We start from the raw sequence: 22,673 nt of genomic DNA on the forward strand, positions 1-22,673 counted from the left end.
TGATAGGTGAGTCTGTATTATTTTACATAATGCTGTACCTGTCTCTACAATATATTTTATTTTGTAAAAATGTTTGGCCAAATATACCAGAAACAAGGTTGCTGGTTTAGCATGAGGGGTTTCTTTCTGAAGACTGAATATTTACTCAGGAGCTGCTGCTTCACTGGGAATGAGCGTGGATTGACAGTCCTGATCATTTCTAGAATATGCATGGGCGAGCGGAGAATGGTGGGTAGCGTTGTTCCCCCTGTGAGTCAGAATGACGCAGGAGGCGAGGGGGGACAAGCAGTCTGATTCAGTTGTGCTCCATCGATATAAGACAGATATACCAGTATACTCCTGGTACACGGAGGATAACGAAGAAGAGAAAATTAGCTCCTGGGGTAGGCTTGTGTTTTCATCTCAGCGCTAAAGCCATATTATTTGACGCGCATATAATAATAAAGCCAGTTTTTTAAAATAGTTTTTTGTATATTTTGCTTTTTAAGGTAAAATCGAGGATGATGGGGTTTTTTTGTGTGCGTTCTGCCTCGCGTTTGTTCCTGCAGAGAGAAACCACGGAAATGCAAACGGAACGCGCATGCATGTGAAACAACAATACATACTTTTATTGAAATAACAACAGACTAATAATAATAATAATAATAATAGCAATCGCTTTTGTTTAACCGGTAATTATTTATTGAATTATTTATCACTGTTATGTTAGTATTGGGGCGTTCTTTGATTTGGAATCGATATGTTGTTGTGATTTACATCCAGTTCGTAAAGGAGGATATTTTGTTCGCCCCTTGTGCGTGCGTGCGTATTAATTTATTTATTTTCATCCTTTCCAAAAGCACCGATCAGGGGCGATTCTGTATTCCACAATGCATTTTATAAAATAAATTTTGCTATTCAGTATGTCTGTATATATATCTATCTATCTATCTATCTATCTATATATATATATATATATATATATATATATATATATATATATATATATATATATGTCTCAGATATATATATATGTCTCAGATATATATATATATATATATATATATATATATATATATATAGCTGAGACATTTTTTACAATAGCTTTTTAATATATGTTGTTTAAAATATATTCCCTAATGCATGAAACTATTTTATTTTAATTAAAGGGCTTAGTTCTGAAATAATGTTGTTGTCTTGATTCGTGATGCTGAGAGAAACGTGTGCAATAGATGTGTGATGACGTGAATCATAAGGCGGTCAGGCGCTTCGAATTTTGGAGGAGGAAAGGCTGCAATGGGGGGGGGGGGGGGGGGGGGGTTCTGGCGGAGTGTTAAAGAATTAAATGACATTCTTCACCCTGCAGTGAAATCTACTGCCTACCGTTGCACAGCGACTCGTGGCCATTTTAAGATGCAGAGCTAACTTGTAATAGCATGTTGGTGGTACTGTGTATAGTGTTTCGGTCTGTAATAATGGCGAATGAAACAATGCCAAAATACCTATATATATATATATATATATATATATATATATATATATATATATATATATATATATATATATATATATATATATATGTGTGTGTGTGTGTGTGTGTATATATATATATATATATATATATATATATATATATATATATATATATATATAAATTGGAAAACTCCTAACTCGTTTAACTTCTGTTATTTAGCAAAAAAAGTCCATCGTTAAAGGATAATTTTATCTAATTGAACATCACGCTCGTAGCCTAAAAGTACACACATGTACCGCGATAGCGCCGTGATGCATTAAGTGATACATATTTTATCGTCACCTGCACATCGTGACAACATCGCACTATCGTATTGCGACCTGCATACCAGGGTATGCATCGTATTGCAACATTAGTGTAGCGTGACAACCCTATCGCTGAGACCTCTGATGCAGTGATTTGTACGGTTCTAGATGCTTCAGATTTTTGTTTGTCTTTTTCTGTAGTCGTGTAAAGATGACGAAAGAGGACGCAGTAGAAGTGGAGGAAGCCCAGCCAGCCTCAGGGTTTCAGAGCCCGGTTCTGGAGACGAGGAAGAGGCCCATGGTGCACCACTCTGCCCCAGCACCCCTCCCCAAGGACTATGGTACAGATGAGAATGAAAATTCAGATTATTGTCTGAAAGCTCTCATGATTGTATTTTAACTATAGTTGTGACTTTCTCCTTAGTCTGTTGTTCTTTCTCGCACACTTTTCTTTTCTGTCTGCTTTTTACTAAACAAAAACATGCTGTTTTCACCTAAGATGGAAGAATTAAAATCATTGTGGATTTTAGCAGCAGTGTGGAGTAGTGGTTAGGGCTCTGGACTCTTGACCGGAGGGTCGTGGGTTCAATCCCAGGTGGGGGACACTGCTGCTGTACCCTTGAGCAAGGTACTTTACCTAGATTGCTCTAGTAAAAACCCAACTGTATAAATGGGTAATTGTATGTAAAAATAACGTGATATCTTGTAACAATTGTAAGTCGCCCTGGATAAGGGCGTCGGCTAAGAAATACATAATAATAATAATAATAATTATAATTTTCAAATGCCTAGTTTACTTCTCATGCGCAAACTGATTGTCTACAGCTGTGGCCAAAAGTTTCGCATCCCCAAGAATTTTAGGATTGAGACAATAAAAAAAACAAAACTATGTGAACGTAATTCAGATCTTTTATTTAACATCATGTAATCAAATAAACTACAAAATGATAATCCAGAAGTCTACCGGAAGCCATAATAGTAGCACAATTAGATTTCAAAATGTCACATTTTGTTCAATGTGTCAGTTTTTTGTTAAGTATGTGAAAAACTCCAAAGCGGCGGTGTGCAATTCAATATGTGAATGTAACATTATTCAGCAGGTTTCATTAGACTTTATGAAGCAAAATGAGTTCGTTCTACAGGGGGGATGCAAAAGATTTGGCCAGAGCTGTACAGCATGAATGGTCTTTTCTCGTTCCCAAACGTTTCTTATGTTCTAACACTGGGAACATTAAAAAAAATAATAAATAAAAAAAAAATAAAACTATATTCTGTGCTCCCAATTGTTCAGTGAAGTGTGAGGAGCTGTGAAGGCATGCATTAATCTTGATCCGATCAATAGCCCAGCAGGGGAGCACGTCAGGATGTCTTTTTGCTGTGAAGGCATTGCTTCCAAGAATAGGGGCTGCATCACATTGCAGTAGACTGTGCCTCCCTTAACTTCAGTAGATCTTCAAACCCTGTGCAGCGTGCGCTCCTTCATGACAAACCTCTGTAGTCAAAACTGCAGAGGGGCAGCAATACATTGAGACGATTAATAACTGTTTCACAGCTTTGTAACGATTGAGAGCAGTTACATTATTTAGCCACCGGGTGGCGCTGTCCCTTGGATTAAACTTTAATTGTGGCGACTTATCAAAAGTACCAAATAACAAAACGTGTGACAGCTGTGGGATAATAAAATTGGGTACAAGAAATGAACCAATCGTTGTTATAGGTTTGTCAAATTTGTGAAATACAATATTTTGAGTCGTTGCAAGAAGCACCGAATGATAGCAGACGTCATGAAGATGTAAGACGACAGTAAAGGCATGTGTTTGAGGTGACCATCATCTGATCGTTCTGTTTTACCCGGGAATGATGGATCGTTTGTTTTGAAGTGTGTCTCATGTTTGTTCCTGTACTGTAGCCTTCACCTTTTTTGACCCCAACGACCCTGCCTGCCAGGAAATCCTGCTTGATCCACGGACCACCGTCCCCGAGCTCTTCGCTATCATCAGACAGTGGGTGCCGCAGGTGCAGCACAAAATCGACGTCATTGGAAACGAGGTGAGTAAGAAGTGGGTTCCTGCCACCAGGTACCTTTCCCTGCTGGGAAACAGAGGTCACAAAGTTAAGGTCTTAAAATCCATTTTCTCAGCCCGTTAGGTCTGGCCCTTTTCATTGTTTTTTTTCTGAAGGTTTTTTCAGTTCTGTACAAATTTATAAATTTGACCCTTTTAACTGCCGCGCAAGTACATAAGAACATAAGAAAGTTTACAAACGAGAGGAGGTCATTCAGCCCATCTTGCTCGTTTGGTTGTTAGTAGCTTATTGATCCCAGAATCTCATCAAGCAGCTTCTTGAAGGATCCCAGGGTGTCAGCTTCAACAACATTACTGGGGAGTTGGTTCCAGACCCTCACAATTCTCTGTGTAAAAAAGTGCCTCCTATTTTCTGTTCTGAATGCCCCTTTATCTAATCTCCATTAGTGACCCCTGGTCCTTGTTTCTTTTTTTCAGGTCAAAAAAGTCCCCTGGGTCGACATTGTCTATACCTTTTAGGATTTTGAATGTTTGAATCAGATCGCCGCGTAGTCTTCTTTGTTCAAGACTGAATAGATTCAATTATTTTAGCCTGTCTGCATACGACATGCAGGGATAATTCTGGTTGCTCTTCTTTGTACTCTTTCTAGAGCAGCAATATCCTTTTTGTAACGAGGTAAAATGTTTGTGTTCTTGATGTGCCACAATAACAATGTTATTTCTACATTGCCCTGTTATTGCTAAAGCATTTTTACAAACGCACAACATCAAACCACTAATATAATCCAAGATAAAACCATTGGGGACACCACTGGGATTGGAAATTGGTTAATTATTGCTATAGTTTCAGAAACAGTATGTTACAAATGTTAATTCTAATGTGTGTTACATTTTGTAGTGACTGTTTTTGATATTTTAATAGGTAGATCGCTGTTGAATATCCTCAAATGAGCGATTGTGTTCATTTGTATTGTAAACCTCCCTATCACCCTTGTGATGTATTATCCTTTGTTAGCAGTACTGATGAGACCTTAAAACCCAAAGCTTTGTCAAGCTAGAGCAATCCAAACTAAATGAGATTTAAAAAAACAGCCAGCCAAGAGGGTTTAAATTTATAGCAACTCTCTACTTGTAAAGCAGTCTGAAAGTTAAACCCTAAACACTGCTCCGAAGCAGAAAATCAATTCTCTCTCCCTCTCTCTTTCTCTGTTCTTGCCTCATGATTAATGAGCAGTCAGGCAATGATATAAAAGCTGGCTATATACATTCATAATATATAATTCTCTGTAGAGCGCAATGGGTCCGCACAGGATTTTAAAGTAGCTATTAAAACGGGCCTTGAGTGCTGTGCAAATCTAATAAAGCTGTGGTTTCCCAACTCCAGTCCTGGGGGTGGGGGGAGACACCAAAATAACAGCCCAGGCTTTTGTTTCAACTGGTGGGCCTGCAAGAAGGCTTGGCCAAATAATTCTAAATCCCTGCCATAACACTGTCATTCAGTGTGACGCCGCTTCGGCAGTCTGTGTTTAAAGTCAAATGAAATTTATTTTTATTATTATTATTATTATTATTATTTTTTTTACTTTACAATAATTGCAATCATAGTGCTGTTGCTCATAATTCAGTTCTGTTTATTTTTTTGTTGTTCTATGAATTGGGACACTGCTTTTAAATGATTATCAAAAGCCCAGCTGTATTACGAAGTTTGCTGGAAACTTCTGTTTTCCTCTGAGCTTTTTCATTCCGGTTAGTGACCGTGTATTTAAGTAAGGCTGTCTATGTGAAGCACACTATAGTCACGCATTGTATTGTCCCTCGCTGCTTCTTTTAAAAGCACTAATAAAAAAGAAACAAATAAAAACAGGGGGTTAAGCTGAAAAGCGCTGTGGCTACTGATCAGAGTGCAGTGGTGTGTGTGGGCTGGCCCTTCTCACCCCTCTTTTGCAGGAGTGCTTTATTGATTTGGCAGGCAGTAAATTCCCCCCGGATGTCAGCTTTTATTCCATGGAGTCTGGGCAGCAGGATTGATCGCTCTGAGAATAAGCCTTTTCCATTAGCCCGGTTTGGCGCGCGGTATCCAAGCCACTAAATGAACGTACCCTGGCAGGTTTCTGAAGTTATTCAGATGTGGAGATTGGATTTAGGGTTGCTTGTGTTTGGAAGGCAACAGGGGAGTTTAAAGAGAAACTTGGTTGGGTTATCTTAACTATTATTATTATTATTATTATTATTATTATTATTATTATTATTATTTAGTAATTTAGCAAACATTTTATCCAAAGCAACTTACAGAGACTAGGGAGTGAACTATGCTTCATCAACAACTGCTGCTGCAGAGTCTCTTCCAATAGGAGCTAGTTTGTTTTGCGTCTCATCCGAAGGACGGAGCACAAGGAGGTGAAGTGACTTGCTCAGGGTCACACCCGGTGAGTCAGTGGCTGAGCCGGGATTTGAACCTCCTGGTATCAAGCCCTTTTTCTTTCACCATGTGTCTTCACATCGTGGTGACCTTTTTTAATGTTTTAAAGCATGTTGGTGACCTCAGAAAGGCTCTTAAACACATCTTCTCTCAAAACTAAGCAAACCCGTTTCTTGTTTTTCTATAGAGCAGCGGTGGTGTGTAAGAAGCGTTTGTTGTAGCCTTCAGATCAACACCCCCACTTCAAATAAACCATGCCTTGTTGGTTGTTACAATTCGAAATGCATCACCCACAATCCTTCACTGTTATGTATGTATTATTTTAACTAGGAATAAACCCATTGAGACCGAGGCCTCATTTACAAGAGTGTCCTGACAGGGTGACCAGCAACAGACAGCAGTCATTTCACATCATTTAAAAAACAACATCATCGCTCTAAAAGACAATCCTATACGTTTAATCTGGGATCAGAAACATTTACACTTACATTCATTTACATTCAAACAGATGTAATCTCAGTCCTTGTTCTACGTTTAGGCGATGCATTTTGGGTTATATATCTGATCATATCCCAGACCATGCCATAGGGGGGCGCTGTGACTAAATGCTCTAAGGCTCTTGATAATTATGTGTAAGGCTAGATGGGGGTCAGCAGTCCCTCTCTCCTGACAGGACTGCTCAAATCAAAAGACAAGGCAAACTGTTTTTAAAGGTGAGTGTGGCAGCAGTTGATGCTGATACTGACTTGAAAATGTTCCTTTTTAGCTCCTTTAAAATTCTAACTAGAAGAACATTTAAGCTCTTCCACTCCTGGTCTTTGTTCCAACCCTGTTCTGTGTTGTTTAATTGAACCAATTAAGCCTCCGTCCAAACCCTGAAGTAGTTAATTATCTCATGTTAAACCTGGAGTGGAACGACCCTCCAGGAATGGGATTGGACACCCCTGTATTAACCTGTTCCCTTGCAACACTGCCCCTAGTGGATGTAGAAAATAAAGCAGCAAAAAGTGCCATATTTGTGTTATTTATTTATTTAAAGCACGTTACAGGATTACAGGCATTGCCAGCACCAGTTTGAGTGGCAATACTGGACCACATTAAGGGTCGAACCAATCTTGGCAACTAGATCTAACTGTGACGAGTTCAGTTGTGCTTGGTTACTCATCAGAGTTCACCCAGACAGAAAGAGTGAAGGACAGTGTAGATTAAAGTCTATGACATTTATTTATTTATTTATTTATTTATTAGTTAGATCTAGTTGGGCTCCCGAGTGGCGCATCCAGTAAAGGCGCTCCTCGCAGGATGTGCCCTATAGCCTGGAGATCGCAGGTTCGAATCCAGGCTATGTCACAGCTGACCGTGACCGAGAGTTCCTAGGGGGCGGCGCACAATTGGCTGAGCGCTGCCCGGGTAGGGAGGGCTTAGGTCGGCAGGGGAATCCACGGCTCACTGCGCATCAGCGACCCCTGTGGCCGATAGGGCGCCTGTGGCTCTGCAGCGGAGCCGCCAGATCTGTGTTGTCCTCCGGCACTATAGGTCTGGTGGCATTGCTGTGGATCTGCAGTGCGAAAAATGACGGCTTGGCAGGAGCACGTTTCGGAGGACGCGTGTTTCAGCCTCCGTTTCCCGAGTCGGCGGGGGGGTTGCGAGCGGTGAGCCGGGGATACAGATAATAATTGGGCATGCTAAATTGGGGTGAAAACCGGGGTAAAAATAATTGGCGACGACTAAATTTATAAAAAAGAAAAAAAAAAAAAAGAAAAGTTAGATCTAGTTGTACCTGATTTGTGTTTGTTGGTGTTTCCCCTAGATTTTAAAGCGAGGTTGCCACGTGAACGATCGAGACGGACTCACAGACATGACTCTGCTGCACTACGCCTGCAAAGCAGGGGCTCATGGGGTTGGTAGGTAGCGAACCCGTGGTCTGACATTTTCACAGGCTAATTTTGCCCGTTTTGACAATTTTCCAAGATTTTCAGGTTGCAGTGGTTTGATTTCAGACGCACAACAAATCAAAACTACAGAAGCAACAGGGTGTTCTAATACATGTGCACACGGCACATCAGAACTGAATCGCTACTAAATTGTTGAATGATATCAGATTATCACAAAAAAAAAATCTTACTTTATTTAATCCGTATAGTAATTAAACAAGTAAATCCAGGTATATATTTATTTTAATGTTAGTAATTATTATTATTATTATTATTATTATTATTATTATTATTAATAATAATAATAATAATAATAATAATAATAATAATAATAATAATTGTCTTCACAGAATAACATTAATAAGTGATAGATTTCAGCTAGTCGACACTAAGCAAATCACAAATATCTGTCAATAGATACATAGGCAAGCTGTGGTATCGTTTAATTGCAGGTGCGTTGGCAGTGTCTCTGGTCACCCTGTTGTGTCACTGTCCTGCTGGTTTTCACAGGTGACCCGGCCGCGGCGTTGAGGCTGACCAATCGGCTGATTGCCCTGGGCGCTGACGCCGGTCTGCGGAGTCGCTGGACGAACATGAACGCGCTGCACTATGCAGCTTACTTCGACGTACCCGAGCTCATCAGGATCTTACTGAAAGGGTCAAAGCCAAGAGGTGAGCTGAAACGAGGCGTTTAACCAGACACAAAATACACACCCCTATAAAAATATATACCGTGTATACAGAGAATTCAAAAACAGCAAACAGCTCTATATCTAAAGACAATACTTATCAATCACTAGAAGAAAAGTAACTCATAAAATAAAAACTTATATAAAAGTTCTAGGCTATATATATATTTATTTCTTAGCAGACGCCCTTATCCGGGGCGACTTACAGTTGTTACAAGATATCACATTATTATTTTACATACAATTACCCATTTATACAGTTGGGTTTTTACTGGAGCAATCTAGGTAAAGTACCTTGCTCAAGGGTACAGCAGCAGTGTCCCCCAGCTGGGACTGAACCCACGACCCTCCAGTCAAGAGTCCAGAGCCCTAACCACTACTCCAGTGTGTGTGTGTGTGTGCGTGCATGCGTGCGTGCGTGCGTGCGTGTGAAACTGCTATGCAACAGGAGTCTCATTCCCATCCTGATGTGCGAGTGTTTTTTGCAGCATGGTGCACAGCTTCTGGTTTCTTTGCTCACACTGTTGTGTTGTGTGCAGTGCTCAACTCCACATGCAGTGATTTCCACCACGGGACTTCCCTGCACATCGCTGCCTCGAACCTGTGCCTGGGAGCTGTGAAGTGTCTGCTGGAACATGGAGCCAACCCCACCGTCCGGGTGAGCGCCTGCTGGGGTCCCCACGTCTGTCCGTTAGTCTCCCCCAAAACCATGCAGCGAACCATTGTGGCTCTCCTTGCACTATTGCACTGCTAATATGTCATTGTAGATATAACTTGTTGTAATCCTAACTTGTTGCATCCTAGATTATTATTATTATTAATATTATTATTATTATTTATTATTATTATTATTATTAATTTCTTAGCAGATGCCCTTCTCCAGGACGACTTAGTTATTACAAAATATCACATTACAGTTAAGAGCAGTTATAAAGTAGAATAAGATCATTAGAAACTAAGATCAAATTCAAATAAGAGCAAAGTAAAGAATACAATAAAATACAATTGTTCATATTGTATTTTAGTAACATTATTATTTGCACTTACTGTAAACTGTACTGTATTTAAACATGAATCTTATATTGTAACCCCGTACTGCCCTGTAACACCTGCAACTGGACCATACCTTGGATAAAGGCGTCTGCCAAATAATAATACTGATCAGTTATCAGCTTGAAAACAAATTTCGACATCCATCATTGTATTGTTAGATCTATGGTTCCTGGTTTAATGATGTATAAACTTCACACGTGGTAAGATTTGATGTGTGAACTTGAGGTTTATAATATTGTAGCGATCTTGGTTAACACAGGCAGGCGCATCACACAGAGCAAGGCGATCCACACACAGGCGGAGGGCGGGCGCGAACCCGGGTCCTCTCGCACTAAAGCATAGCGCCGATACTGCTGTACCAAAGAGCCGGAACCTTTGCAAGGAGCGTATATCAGGCTTCTGTCTTCGTGTGTGATTCCGTCACCTACCAGCCCTGCTGCTGCCTTCCCCCGTGCACGCTACAATACTAATAGATAGTTATTTAGGGCTGTTCAATTTTAGCATCATTTAGGTCCCAACTCCCTCCCCTACTCTCCCAGAATGTCTATTGATGATGGCTAACAATCTGCAATACAAAGTGCAATTTTTTTTTTTTTTTTTTTTAATTTAGTCATTGCCACTTAGTTTTTTTTTTATTATTTTCTCCCCAATTTGAAATGCCCAATTATTTTTTAGGCTCAGCTCACCGCTACCACCCCTGTGCTGACTCGGGAGGGGTGAAGATGAACACACGCTGTCCTCTGAAGCGTGTGCCGTCAGCCGCCCGCTTCTTTACACTCTGCAGACTCACCGTGCAGCCGCCTCAGAGCTACAGCGTCGGAGGACAACGCAGCTCTTGGGCAGCTTACAGGCAAGCCCGCAGGCGCCCGGCCAGACTACAGGGGTCGCTGGTGCGCGGTGAGCCGAGGAAACCCTGGCCGACCTAACCCTCCCTCCCCCCGGACGACGCTCGGCCAATTGAGCGCCGCCCCCTGGGAGCTCCCGTCCACGGTCGGCTGTGGAATAGCCTGGACTCGAACCGGCGACTTCCAGGCTATAGAGCGCATCCTGCACTCTAGCGAGTGCTTTTTACTGGATGCGCCACTCGGGAGCCCCTGGGGTTTTTTTTTTCAAAAAAGAGAAAAAGCAAGCCTTTTAACTACAGTATCAAGTTTTTTAATTCAGCAAGCAAGATAGATAGATAGAGTTTCTGCCCTTTGTAGTAAAAAGCAAACGACTCCTATTAATGATGACAATGCTGCTCATGACAATAAGAATATTGATGATCCCAATAACAGTCAGTGAGTTTGCAGGCTTGTGTCCCGTCTGGGATGTCCTGGTGTGAGCTGACCCCCTGCCCCTCTCCCCCACAGAACAGCAAGGGTCAGGGCCCTTCGGACGTGGTTCCGGACCCCATGGACATGACCCTGGACAAGGCAGAGGCCGCCATGGTGGCCAAGGAGCTGAAGCAGCTGCTGCTGGACGCTGTGCCTCTGAGCTGCAACCTGCCCAAGGCCACGCTGCCCAACTACGACAACATCCCGGGGAACCTCATGCTGACCTCGCTGGGGCTGAAACTGGGAGACCGGGTGATGCTGGACGACCTCAAGGTACGGCAGACCTGAACTCGATTACAGCTGCACTTGTGTATCTCGTCGTTAACCCTTTCATGTTTTGGACACCATGAATATTTTTTGAGATGGATTTACCAGCGAGCAGGGGGATGATGGGAAATGTAGTTCTGAGAGGTCCATGCGGGTACATGTGAAGCCACCTTGAGGCAGGGAATGCAATTTAAAAGTTTAAAAAAGTGGTCAAAATGTAAAAAATAATAATTTAAACAGTACACACACCTGTAACACAATACAATAAAAAGGTCCTTATGTACCCTTTAATAAGATGCACCCGAGCTTGCTATTGATACACACTGGGGCTAATCAAGCTCGAAGTAAAATCTGGAATAGATGAAAGTGCTATGCAATGGGAGTCTTATTTCCTTCCTTACATGTATCAACATTTTAAGTTTTTGTTCATTAAATTCTGGAACTAAAGAGGCCAATCCACATACCACGGAATTAATTACACAACATGACTTATTTGAAATATAAAAGGAATCTTGTATTTAAATTAACCAAAAAAATCTTCAGAGAAAAAAAAAAAACACCCATTATTTTTTAATACAAATACATAATTTTTAAAGACAGAAGACAAAAACGTTGAAGTGAAACTTGCAGCTAATCTTTTTGTACCTTGTAACTGGAGCTAAATTCAGACAAATGGACTTTAAACAGTGGGGTTGCATCCATTCTATAGACTGTGTGTGTGTGTGTCCTGACCCCTATAAAGTACAACAGATTGTATAGAACTATCAACACTAACAACTGAATGCAAATGTACTGTAATAACACAGTAGATGCTTGCAGTGTATGATGTGTGATTAAGATGTGTTTGAGAAACAAATATAAATACAAAAAACGTTGTTTCCACACTTGTCCAAACTTTATAGCCTCCCCCAAAACCATGCAGTGATGTCACTTCTGTGGTGCCACATGTAAAGCAGGTGGGTGAGCTGCTCCCTGTCCTTTCATCATTCTTGTATTGTATTTCCATTGCATCGATGATCCTTTTTATCAGTTTGGACCTGACTGCTTGATCTATGTTTTTATTTCTATTTTTACTACAATCGGCATTTGTTTTGTAACTTTGTACTTGAGTAACTAATGAAATAACGGTTCTAATTTTCACTACATTTCAGAAATCCAGATTTTTTATTTTTTATTTGATGGGGTGGCTATTTAGATTTGAACTTTTTTTAAAGATAGTCTTATGTAGAGCAGGTATGTATCTTCCTCTCTTGGTTAACTTTTGCGTTCTTGGTGTGTTTCACTTGTGCAGTTAAAGAAGTATCTGTTTGTAAGCATTGGTTACAGTGCAGGGATGGAAACAAGACTCCAGTTGCACAGCAGTGTGATCCATTCCAGGTTTCACTATCAGTCTAATCAGACACACCTGAGCTTGTTACTGATCAAGCTGGTAGTAAAACCTGGAATGGGTGAAACTGCTGTGCAACAGGAGTCTTATTTCCACCCTTACTGTGTACAGATCGCATTTAGTTCTCCCTTTTCTAGATTTTTTTTCAGCAAACCCTTTCGGTATTAATCCTTTTTTAAACCGACCTGATTTAAAAATGATTCCCATTAACTAAGCCAGGACACCTTTTGTTTACGCCTCCCTCTGTTTCAGAACGGGACGCTTCGTTTTTGCGGGACCACAGAGTTTGCCAGCGGTCAGTGGGTGGGAGTGGAGCTGGACGAGCCAGAGGGCAAGAACGACGGGAGCGTGGGCGGGGTCCGGTACTTTATCTGCCCCCCCAAACTTGGTAAGCACCCCCCGTCCCCACAGCAGTGTGTGAATGAATAGGAACACCCAAATTCCCATTGCCTCTGTTATTGTGATCTGTTGCCCATGTTTAATTTAATAGGCCAACCGTGCCTAATTTAAAGCACAATGTGGGCTAACATTTTCACACACAAGTGTCTAATTGTTTCATTATCACTGATCACATCCAGAAGTTTTCATGCAGGTAGGTATATAAAGGATATAAATGACACATCTTGAGGAGTTCTAATAAATATCCACACTTTTTAGTATTCCCAGTAGCTCTAAATGCATGAAATCTGTTAGTTCTGTCACTAGTATGCGTGATCTCATTGGTTGTTAAGACGGCTGCTTTGCCCCTCTTCAGGGATCTTTGCCCCAGTGTCTAAAATCAGCAAGGTCGTGACAGACCAGACCCCGTCTTCCGTGACCTCCACCCCCAAGACCCCCCGCATGGTGTTCTCCCGTGTCACCGGCAAGACCAAGAAGGAGAAGAAAGAGAAAGACAAAGAGAAAGGTGAGATCCTCCACCTGTCGCATTCTCCACCCTGCATTCCACTGCAGCGTCATAGAGACATCTGCAGCGTCATAGAGACATCTGCAGCATCATAGAGTCATCTGCAGCATCATAGAGTCATCTGCAGCGTCATAGAGTCATCTGCAGCGTCATAGAGTCATCTGCAGCGTCATAGACATCTGCAGCGTCATAGAGACATCTGCAGCGTCATAGAGACATCTGTAGCGTCATAGAGACATCTGTAGCGTCATAGAGACATTTGCAGCGTCACAGAGACATTTGCAGCTTCATAGAGACATCTGCAGCTTCATAGAGACATCTGCAGCTTCATAGAGACATTTGCAGCTTCATAGAGATATTTGCAGCTTCATAGAGACATTTGCAGCTTCATAGAGACATTTGCAGCTTCATAGAGACATTTGCAGCTTCATAGAGACATTTGCAGCTTCATAGAGACATTTGCAGCTTCATAGAGACATTTGCAGCTTCATAGAGACATTTGCAGCTTCATAGAGACATCTGCAGCTTCATAGAGATTCCCCAAACAGGCATGCATACCCCCAGCAATAGGAATACAGCAGAGGAGAACATAGAAATATATTCACTTGTTAAGTGAACGGCTCATCCACCTTTTCAGAATTTGGGGCTATATCCTTAACTTTTTACAAATATCTTGATGTGTTAATTCCGACAAGTTTTGGTTTGGACATTCTGTGGCGCATGTGGCCGTTTTCTGAGGTTCCTTTTTTTTTTTTTTTTGCAGCTCTGCGGAAAAAATCCCTGTCGGTGGGCAGCCTGGATCGAGAAGGGTTAAAGATCGAACTGGGGGATAAAGTTCTGGTCGCCGGGCAGAAGCAAGGAATCATCCGGTTCTATGGGAAGACAGACTTTGCTCCGGGTAGGGACTGAGTGAAGTCGTAGTGTGTTTAATTATTGTACAGGGAAGGCAGTTAAACCGCAGGCATGTGAAGTCACTTTTGTAGACTGTGTTACACTGAAGAGGGCGCGAGACAAAACATATGTCTACCTGCCTTTAGTTTCTTGTCGTTTTACTTTGGCTATTGTGTGAGCCGTCAACACGTTTTGAGGAATTGTCCGGTAGAGTTGAACAATGTGATTATTCTGATTAAGCTCTCAACAGGTGAGGTCACTGGTGTCGATTGGGCTGATTTTACTGTTCCAAGTGAAACGAGTGAAGAAACAGCTGCTTGGGGTTTGTGTGGATCGCTGTTCTCCTCCACAGATGCCAGCAATCTGAGCTACGTTTGTAATCAGATTCCTGCTAAGCTTGCAAGATTTCGTTTTTTCCAACCAGTAATACAATCCCATTTTAATAGTCTGAGATACACAGTGGCTCGCCTCACTTTGTCAATAAAGGTTAAAAAAATTCTTTATTACATTTTTTAAATATTTATTGGGATACAGTGTGCAATATTCTTTACAGATAATGCATTTTGAGCCTTTTATTTTTTGTTCCTGATTGGCACAAGTCCCTAGAAGCTGGTTCAGTCTCCCTTGTATTTCTGACTGTCTTGGCTTTTGCATAAGCTTTACTCGAGACATAGATACAAAATAAAACTAGAATCATTCCTTCTAATCCCACCTGACAAGAACAGTGAACCGTGCGGGAAAGGTTTTTCGGACAGGCAATCGCAGCAGTTATCTGCATGTTCCACTTCTGTGCGGAACTCAAAGGAGCTGTGCAGAGAGCACTTGGCTTGTAGCTGTCTCATCAGATCGCTCAATTTATAATACACTTCGAATTTTCAGGTACCTAAAATAAAATTTGTCGTTTCCATTTGCTAATAAAAAAAATTGCCCTACCAAATGCAATCCAGTCTTCATTGAAAGAACTTAGGATCGTGAAATCCATTGAAAGCCCTGGGGTATTTTTTTTAATTTTTTTATTTTAAATAATTGTGTAGTTCTTAAATGTTTCCTTAGCTTTTAACTGAACAAAGTTGAGCAGTCATTTCCTCCATGTTGGTCTCTCAAATCCCATCTGTGCTGTAGTGTCCCTTTCTGATAGTGTTCTCCGCTAAGAGAACACCCCTCAGGAAGCAGGAAAGTGTTCTCGTAGCCCATGTGCTCTCTAAGACGGAGTTAGCCTCCAGACACAATATGAATCAATCAATAAATAAATAAATATATATTCCTTGTCATGACGCACGTGCCTCAACATATGAATACGTAAGAGAAACGCAATAGGCAAGTGTAGGTTAATAAACAGACAAACTAATGTTAATAAACTAATTGTCAAACCAAATTAATACAGCACCCCTACACACATTAAAAAATGCAGCAGCAGCTCTAGATTAATTATGAATACATGTACAGCAGCAATATTCAAGACACACACAAAATGATTTAACAGAATGGTGAAGCAACTCACCAGAACGGGAAACGCCAAATTGCTCGGCAACTTGTGTCTGATTTTAGTTTTTTTTGTAGCAAGTTTCTGTTCATTTAGCCAGAGCATTTACAATGTGAGTTCTCTTAGCCGAAGTGTTCTCTTAGGGGGTGTCCCTATACACAGAGACTACTGTAATATATATAAACTCCTCGCTGCTACTCGGTTTCTGTACAAAATAATCAGTTCAATTCTCAAAGGGATTTGATTCAAAGGCTTTTAATTTAGGAACTTGAATGAAGTAGTGTTTCTTAGGGTCCCCCCCCCCCCCCCCCCCCCCGCTGATGACGATTTGAAGCAAATGGAGCTTTGAGAATCCAGCCTGGTGTATTAAGTAATGCCTTCAGGTGGCTTGCCGTTGCACCTTGGAGTCGTGTGCGTGTGTGTGTGTGTAACTACAGTATAATCTCTGCTAACTCTGTACTGGTTTCCTAGGTTACTGGTTTGGGGTGGAGTTGGAGGTGCCCACTGGGAAGCATGACGGCTCGGTATTTGGGGTCCGGTACTTTACCTGCCTGCCGAAGCACGGGGTCTTCGCGCCCCCCTCCCGAGTGCAAAGGTGAGCGCAGCTTTTGTATTTAGCGGTGTGCGGAAACTCGCTCCCTTAATTGCCTTTTTTAGGAAGTATTTATCGGCAGGCTATCAAATAAATCCATTCATTGCCAGTGATTGGTTGTCAATTGTAAATGTGAGAGAAGGACTGCTTTTCTTGTCTTGAAATTGTTTTGAAATCATGAATGGATTTATACTGAATCCCGGACGATTTTTAAATGCTTCTCAAAGTATGTTTGATTTTATTGTCGTTATTTTATTGTCACCGTTACTTAAGACTTGCACCCAGTCAGGGGCTCAGGTTTGATAAGAAGGGTTGTCTGTAGTGACTCGCATGTTTTAAGGCATAACATGTATGACTTTGAACCGTTTTTTTTCTCCGTAGACTTAGCGGCCCCAAAGACTCTCAAAGTGACGGCACACTAGTTAAGAAAGTCCACCAAGTAACTAGTAAGTATGACAATAAGTAACATACTTGCGCTATAGCCACAAAATGGTCATTAATATACAGCAACCTTTTGGTCGTCTAATATTAGTGCAAATCAGGTTCTGGTGGAATCGGCATTAACTGATGTAACGAACCGTGTAAATTCTGCACGATCGCTATTGAAGACGCATGTAAATGTTTCCTTTTAGAAAAGTTTATCGTTATTTTGCAATTAGCCTTGATCCCAATGGTAATGGCGACCGATCTCTCTACTAAATGTGAGCTTTTAAATACTTGCTAATCAGTTTTGTCGCCTTTTAGTCATTCAGTTATACTTTCTTTATGCTTTCTTCCAAGATATATATTTTTTTTTATGGGAGAAAGATATGATAGAAAACAAAGTGCAGCCCCACCGTTTCTTACCAAATACTCTGGAACTTGAATCTCCATTTTACTTTTTTTTTCTTGTATTTTTCTTCCTTTCTTAGCGTGTATTCTTTCCAAATTTGTTCTTCCCTTCCCTGTTTCTTCCAGTGTCTCAGCCCAAGCGTAACTTTGCCGCAGTGAGAACGCCCAAGGATATCACTTCAGAGAGCTCGCTCTCCAGGTAGGGAGGGAGGGGGAAGCAGCGCTGTATATGTTGATGTAGAGATGGTCATAGAGCTTGATGTTTATATAGGTTTGAAAGGAGGTATAACTGCAGTGTGCAAAAATGAAAAGTGTGAAATAAATGTGTGTTACAGTTTTTAAAGGTTTGTGTGATCACTGCTTGCCTATTGACTTTATATTCTTGTGTTTTTTCTCTTAGATTACTCTTCTGCTGTTGGTTTCCTTGGATGGTCCGAGCTGAGATGCAGTCCTAACCGCTTAGAGCCTCTGATCGACAGCTCTCTCCCGCTCTCCCTCGCTCTTCCTTTCAGTGCTCGTCTTTCATTCCTGCTTTTCGGGAGAACCAATCAAGACTGTTGCTGTGATTTATTGCCGTAGAATCCCAGTGGTCGCAGTGCTATAGCAAATCCTAGTGCCTTGTACCTAGACCAATGCCCTGCATTCCATCTTAGTCAGCACCTGTTTTTCTCCAGAGACACTGACCAGACAAAGGGGTGCTTGCAGTACCTTTGTGTACCTTTCTGTTTTGCTGTAACAAAATACATTTGAGAAAATGTATCCTATTGATTTGATCCTATCTAGGCCAAATCTGCTTGAAAGCTATTAATAATGAGACAAGTTGCTTAACCACACCAACTCCTGCTCCATTTTTTTTTTTTTTTTTTCAAAGGAAACACGTCATCTTACCAGCGTTTTAAAGAAATACCCCCAGCGTGGTCATGTTAGCATTTTAAAACGGTTCCGTGTACATTTTAATTCGTTCTTGGTAGTTCTGTGACCTTAGCAAGATTTGGTTCACTTTTAATAAAACCATTTTTAGGATATTTTCTGGTTTCAGTCTTTACACATCGGTGTCTTTTTAAAGTTCCTTCTTACAATGCTCTCTAGTAATGACATGAAACGCATCAGTATGAAATACCATGTTGCAGGGGGGGCAGGTTAATGGTTACACTCTGGTATACCAGCTTTATTTATAGGTTAGATGCGATTATGTGAGCTCTAATGAGGAGGCTTTAAAAAGGTCACCAGGATGTGATGACTGAAACCGATACTAATGCAGAAAGCAAGATTGCATACAATATATATAGAACTGATATTTCTCTGAACCTATAAACACCGTGTCACATATTGTAGCTAATAACTATACAGTACAATGGTGTGAGTAATGTTTAGGAATTGGAATTTGGTGAATAAGTTTGTGAAATGGAATTGGAATTTTAAAAAACGGAATTGGAATTTTAAAAAACGGAACTGGAATTTTAAAAAACGGAATTGGAAATGTAATTGGAATTTTAAAAAACGGAACTGGAATTTTAAAAAACGGAATTGGAATTTTAAAAAACGGAATTGGAATTTTAAAAAACGGAACTGGAAATGGAATTGGAATTTTTTTTTTAAAAAAGGAATTAACCCCAACCCTGCATGAAAATATATGAGAAACAGTTCACGAACTATACCTACAACAGTGTCACACAGTGTTAAATGATCCGGATTTTTCGTTGCAGTACAGTTCTGCTGCTAAGATCACATTTATTCACATTTCGCAATTTCATCCCGGGGTTAGTTTCATTTTGTAATGTAGTTCAATCAGTGTTGTAAAATTTGTATTTCATCCTTCCAAGTGTGTGATGCGGTCATGACTTCACTTGTTAAACAGCAATATATCTGATCTTACCTGCAATGTGAATACTACTAACTGATCCAAACTGGCCGCACACTTATGGGAGCAATCTCTACAAATTAACAAATTGAACAACAGCTTCACACCATTTCTGTAAATTGATACTGTAGATTGTAGCAACAAAAGGTTATTATGATGACAATGAATAATAATAATAATAATAATAATAATAATAATAATAATAATAATAATAATAATAATAATAATAATAATAATGAGCTAGTTATAGCAATACATTGATGGTCAAGAGGGTTTACAATATAAGGACCTTATTTGCATGGAGATTTCAGAGAGGCTCTATATGTCCGCAGCAAATTTTACAAAAAAAACTGCAGTGAATGTCTGTTTTATAGGGACATAGTTAGACTGCAGTTTTAAGTTATTTGTGACTGCAGAGTAACATGTTAAACTTCAGTGCTGGTACATTTATTCTGCAGGCTGGCTACAAGATGTGTGGCTAATATCTATTCCCCTTTAAGGGACTTTAAAAGGGGGAGGAAGTTCCATTTTAAGCCACCAGAGTGCGCTATGCTCAATGTGGAAAAACCTTTAGAATTAAAGGTTAATTCAAAAAAGGGTAAACCGATTTTAGCCGTGATATTTATTTATTTATTTATTTATTTATTATTTTTTTGGAACACCTGTTAATAAACACTTTCAGTGTTGGCTCTCTGTCACTATTTGATCCACATTGCCAGCAAACTGCGTTTCAAATTGTTGGTGCCTGCTACGGCATCTACAGTGAAAGCCCACAGATGATCAATAAGAAGCGATTTTAAAGCTTAGTTTGAGACTTTGATACATTTCCAATGAATTCCCAGTACCTTACAGGTGCTGATTAATAATCCCCAGGCTTTATTTTATTTTTTGGGTGAAGATGCAGTATGCTGTTTTCTGCACTTGAATGAAACCCAGTGTTGTTAATTGCTTTCTTTACTTTCACTTTACTAAGTGATGTTTGCCGCCATTGAATGGTTCTGTTGCTTCAGTACCGAGTTGTGATTATTGTTAATATAATTCTCTAAATCTGACCTGGCTTTGAGCTTGTCTGGAGTTGAAAGGTTACACTGTCACATGGTTTGAATGGAATGAAGTCTCAATGATGGCAAACACCATCTCAATAGTAAGGGGAAATGTAAAAATGCTATTAAAATGACAACTGGGGCGACTTTTAAAGGAGTTTGAAGCGTTAGGACCTGATGCCTTTAAACTGTATCAGGTTTCTTTGGTCTTACTTTACCAGTTTTAATAGGAAGATATGCTAAAAAGAAGGCAAGCGAAATTGGTAAACATGGGCTTCGTTTTGAAAAATGACAGCTTCTTTTTTTCAAGCACGTCACATTTTTATTAATATGTATGTTTCAATGATCTAAGTCGTGGCAGATCTTCATACCCTACAGTTTACAGCGATGGAAACAAGACTCCCATTACAGAGCAGTTTGATCCATTCCTGATTTTGCTGTGAGTTTTTAATAAGACACACCTGAGTTTGTTACCTACCCTGAGGCTGATGAAGCTCATAACTGCTATGCAACGGGAGTCTTATTTCCATCCCTGATTTATAAACCTGATATTTTTTGGTGCACCTTATTCCACTGTTTTTTTTTTTTTTTTTTCATGGTAAATTAATACAGAATTAATACAGAATAAATTAATACAGCTGAATTAATACAGAATTAACATATTTTGATTTGTCACTCCTTAGACCGTTAAATTAGACCCTGTAGCATTGTTAATGTGTTGCTAACCTATTAATTTATTCATTCATTTATTTTTTTTATATTAGTATATTTATTTTTATAATATTTGCCTTCAGGAAATGGATATATTACATCGTTTGTTCATGGGAAATGTTTGACTGCAATGGAATATAATAGTCAAGTGTTTTGTTTTTCTCCCTTGTGAAATCACCAGTAGCTGGATCTGACTGTGTAAAATGACTTTCTGCGGGCCCCATTAAAATACCTGCCATGGCTTGACATGCCTCTCAACTGTCCCTGAAAATCAGTGACAGTGCCTGGTATTTATTTTTGTGCATCCTCTGCCTCATATTCCCCTTACAACACAAGGCTAGCATAAGCTGTGCTTGATTCGTGTGTACCCATTCTGTGACTTATCAAGCTAATGTAAAGTGTCATTAAGCCAATTGTATTAGCCATTAAATTGTCCTTGATTTCTTTGTATTTCTTTTTTTTATTTTTGTGTGTCACCCGCAGGTATTAAACCAGGTATTGTTTTTTACTAGAACACCCTGTCCTGAAACACTGAATCGGAATCAGGCATGTATTTATCAAATGCCAAAATGTAACCTTGCCAAAAAAAAAAAAATCCTGTTTTAAGGAACCACTGTCTGCTATTTTCTGTCTCGCCAGATTGACTGATTTTTTTTTTTTTTTTTTTAACTCTCGCATAAGCATTATTTAATTCTGTGCCAGTTTCAGAATGTCATATTACATTCTTAAGCCGAGGGAACACGGAGCCCCTTTGTGGTTTGGAACTAGGTTCCAGGAGACGGCACACCAGTGGGGACTTGAGGTTTGATACAGCAAAGTTGCCTGAGACTAGGTCTCCTGGAATAGGTTTCAAGCCACTGTTCCTGACAAAGTGTCTTTGTGTTTCCTCACCTTTACAGTCCTTTCAGTGTTCTGGAATGGCCTCCTTTGTATTCACAAACGACCTCTTTACTCGAGATGGAAAGACCTGTTTTGTTGAATTGGGTATTGGTGTCTTAAAAGAAAAGAAAAAAATACTGACTTGTAACTACTGCATGCTCTTAGTTCTACTTTTCCCTTTTTGTTTTCAAATCTATATTAGCATGAAGATATAACTGTTTCATTATTTAATAATGTTGTTTATTATTATTATTAATAAAGTACGTTGTGTGTTTTATAAATAAGTGGTGGTTCATTTTGATTTCACGGTATCTTAGTTAATCAACCAATCGGCTGGTCAGGATCAAACTTGTATCTAGTTTAGAGTCAGTGTTAAAAACACAGGGTACAGATCTGAGTTTATTATTATTGTGTTTATTTAGCAGACGCCTTTATCCAAGGCGACTTACAGAGATTAGGGTGTGTGAACTATGCATCAGCTGCAGAGTCACTTACAATTACGTCTCACCCGAAAGACGGAGCACAAGGAGGTTAAGTGACTTGCGCAGGATCACACAGTGAGTCAGTGGCTGAGGTGGGATTTGAACCGGGGACCTCCTGGTTACAAGCCCTTTTATTTAACCACTGGAGA

The 22,673-nt window shown here is 40.1% G+C and overlaps 1 protein-coding gene across 3 annotated transcripts; it reads left to right on the plus strand.

Annotated features, from left to right (window-relative positions):
* Positions 1–243: 243 nt before the first annotated feature.
* Positions 244–22,326, plus strand: LOC117394401 (CAP-Gly domain-containing linker protein 3-like). 3 transcript variants are annotated; one of them, XM_033992641.3, is made up of 15 exons: positions 244–383; positions 1,960–2,099; positions 3,668–3,807; positions 8,012–8,105; positions 8,646–8,807; positions 9,364–9,482; positions 11,230–11,466; positions 12,363–12,416; positions 13,100–13,235; positions 13,602–13,751; positions 14,515–14,649; positions 16,597–16,720; positions 17,099–17,163; positions 17,675–17,747; positions 17,949–22,326. In XM_033992641.3, the coding sequence occupies exons 2-15, from the start codon at positions 1,970–1,972 to the stop codon at positions 18,001–18,003; spliced, it is 1,674 nt and encodes a 557-aa protein (XP_033848532.2). In that variant the 5' UTR covers positions 244–383; positions 1,960–1,969; the 3' UTR covers positions 18,004–22,326. The 3 variants fall into 3 exon arrangements, with proteins under 3 accessions (XP_033848532.2, XP_033848538.2, XP_033848550.2); XM_033992647.3 differs by lacking the exon at positions 12,363–12,416; XM_033992659.3 differs by lacking the exons at positions 16,597–16,720; positions 17,099–17,163.
* The last annotated feature ends 347 nt before the right edge of the window (positions 22,327–22,673 follow it).

This window comes from Acipenser ruthenus, chromosome 30, assembly GCF_902713425.1.
Source record: "Acipenser ruthenus chromosome 30, fAciRut3.2 maternal haplotype, whole genome shotgun sequence".
NCBI classification, from domain to species: domain Eukaryota; kingdom Metazoa; phylum Chordata; class Actinopteri; order Acipenseriformes; family Acipenseridae; genus Acipenser; species Acipenser ruthenus.

Bases quoted from the DNA above. Each gene is read 5' to 3' on its own strand.
- LOC117394401 (XM_033992641.3), top strand. From the start codon at position 1,970: ATGACGAAAGAGGACGCAGTAGAAGTGGAGGAAGCCCAGCCAGCCTCA. The intron at 8,808-9,363 runs GTGAGCTGAAAC...TGTTGTGTGCAG, and splicing joins GAAAGGGTCAAAGCCAAGAG to TGCTCAACTCCACATGCAGT. The intron at 17,164-17,674 runs GTAAGTATGACA...TGTTTCTTCCAG, and splicing joins GAAAGTCCACCAAGTAACTA to TGTCTCAGCCCAAGCGTAAC.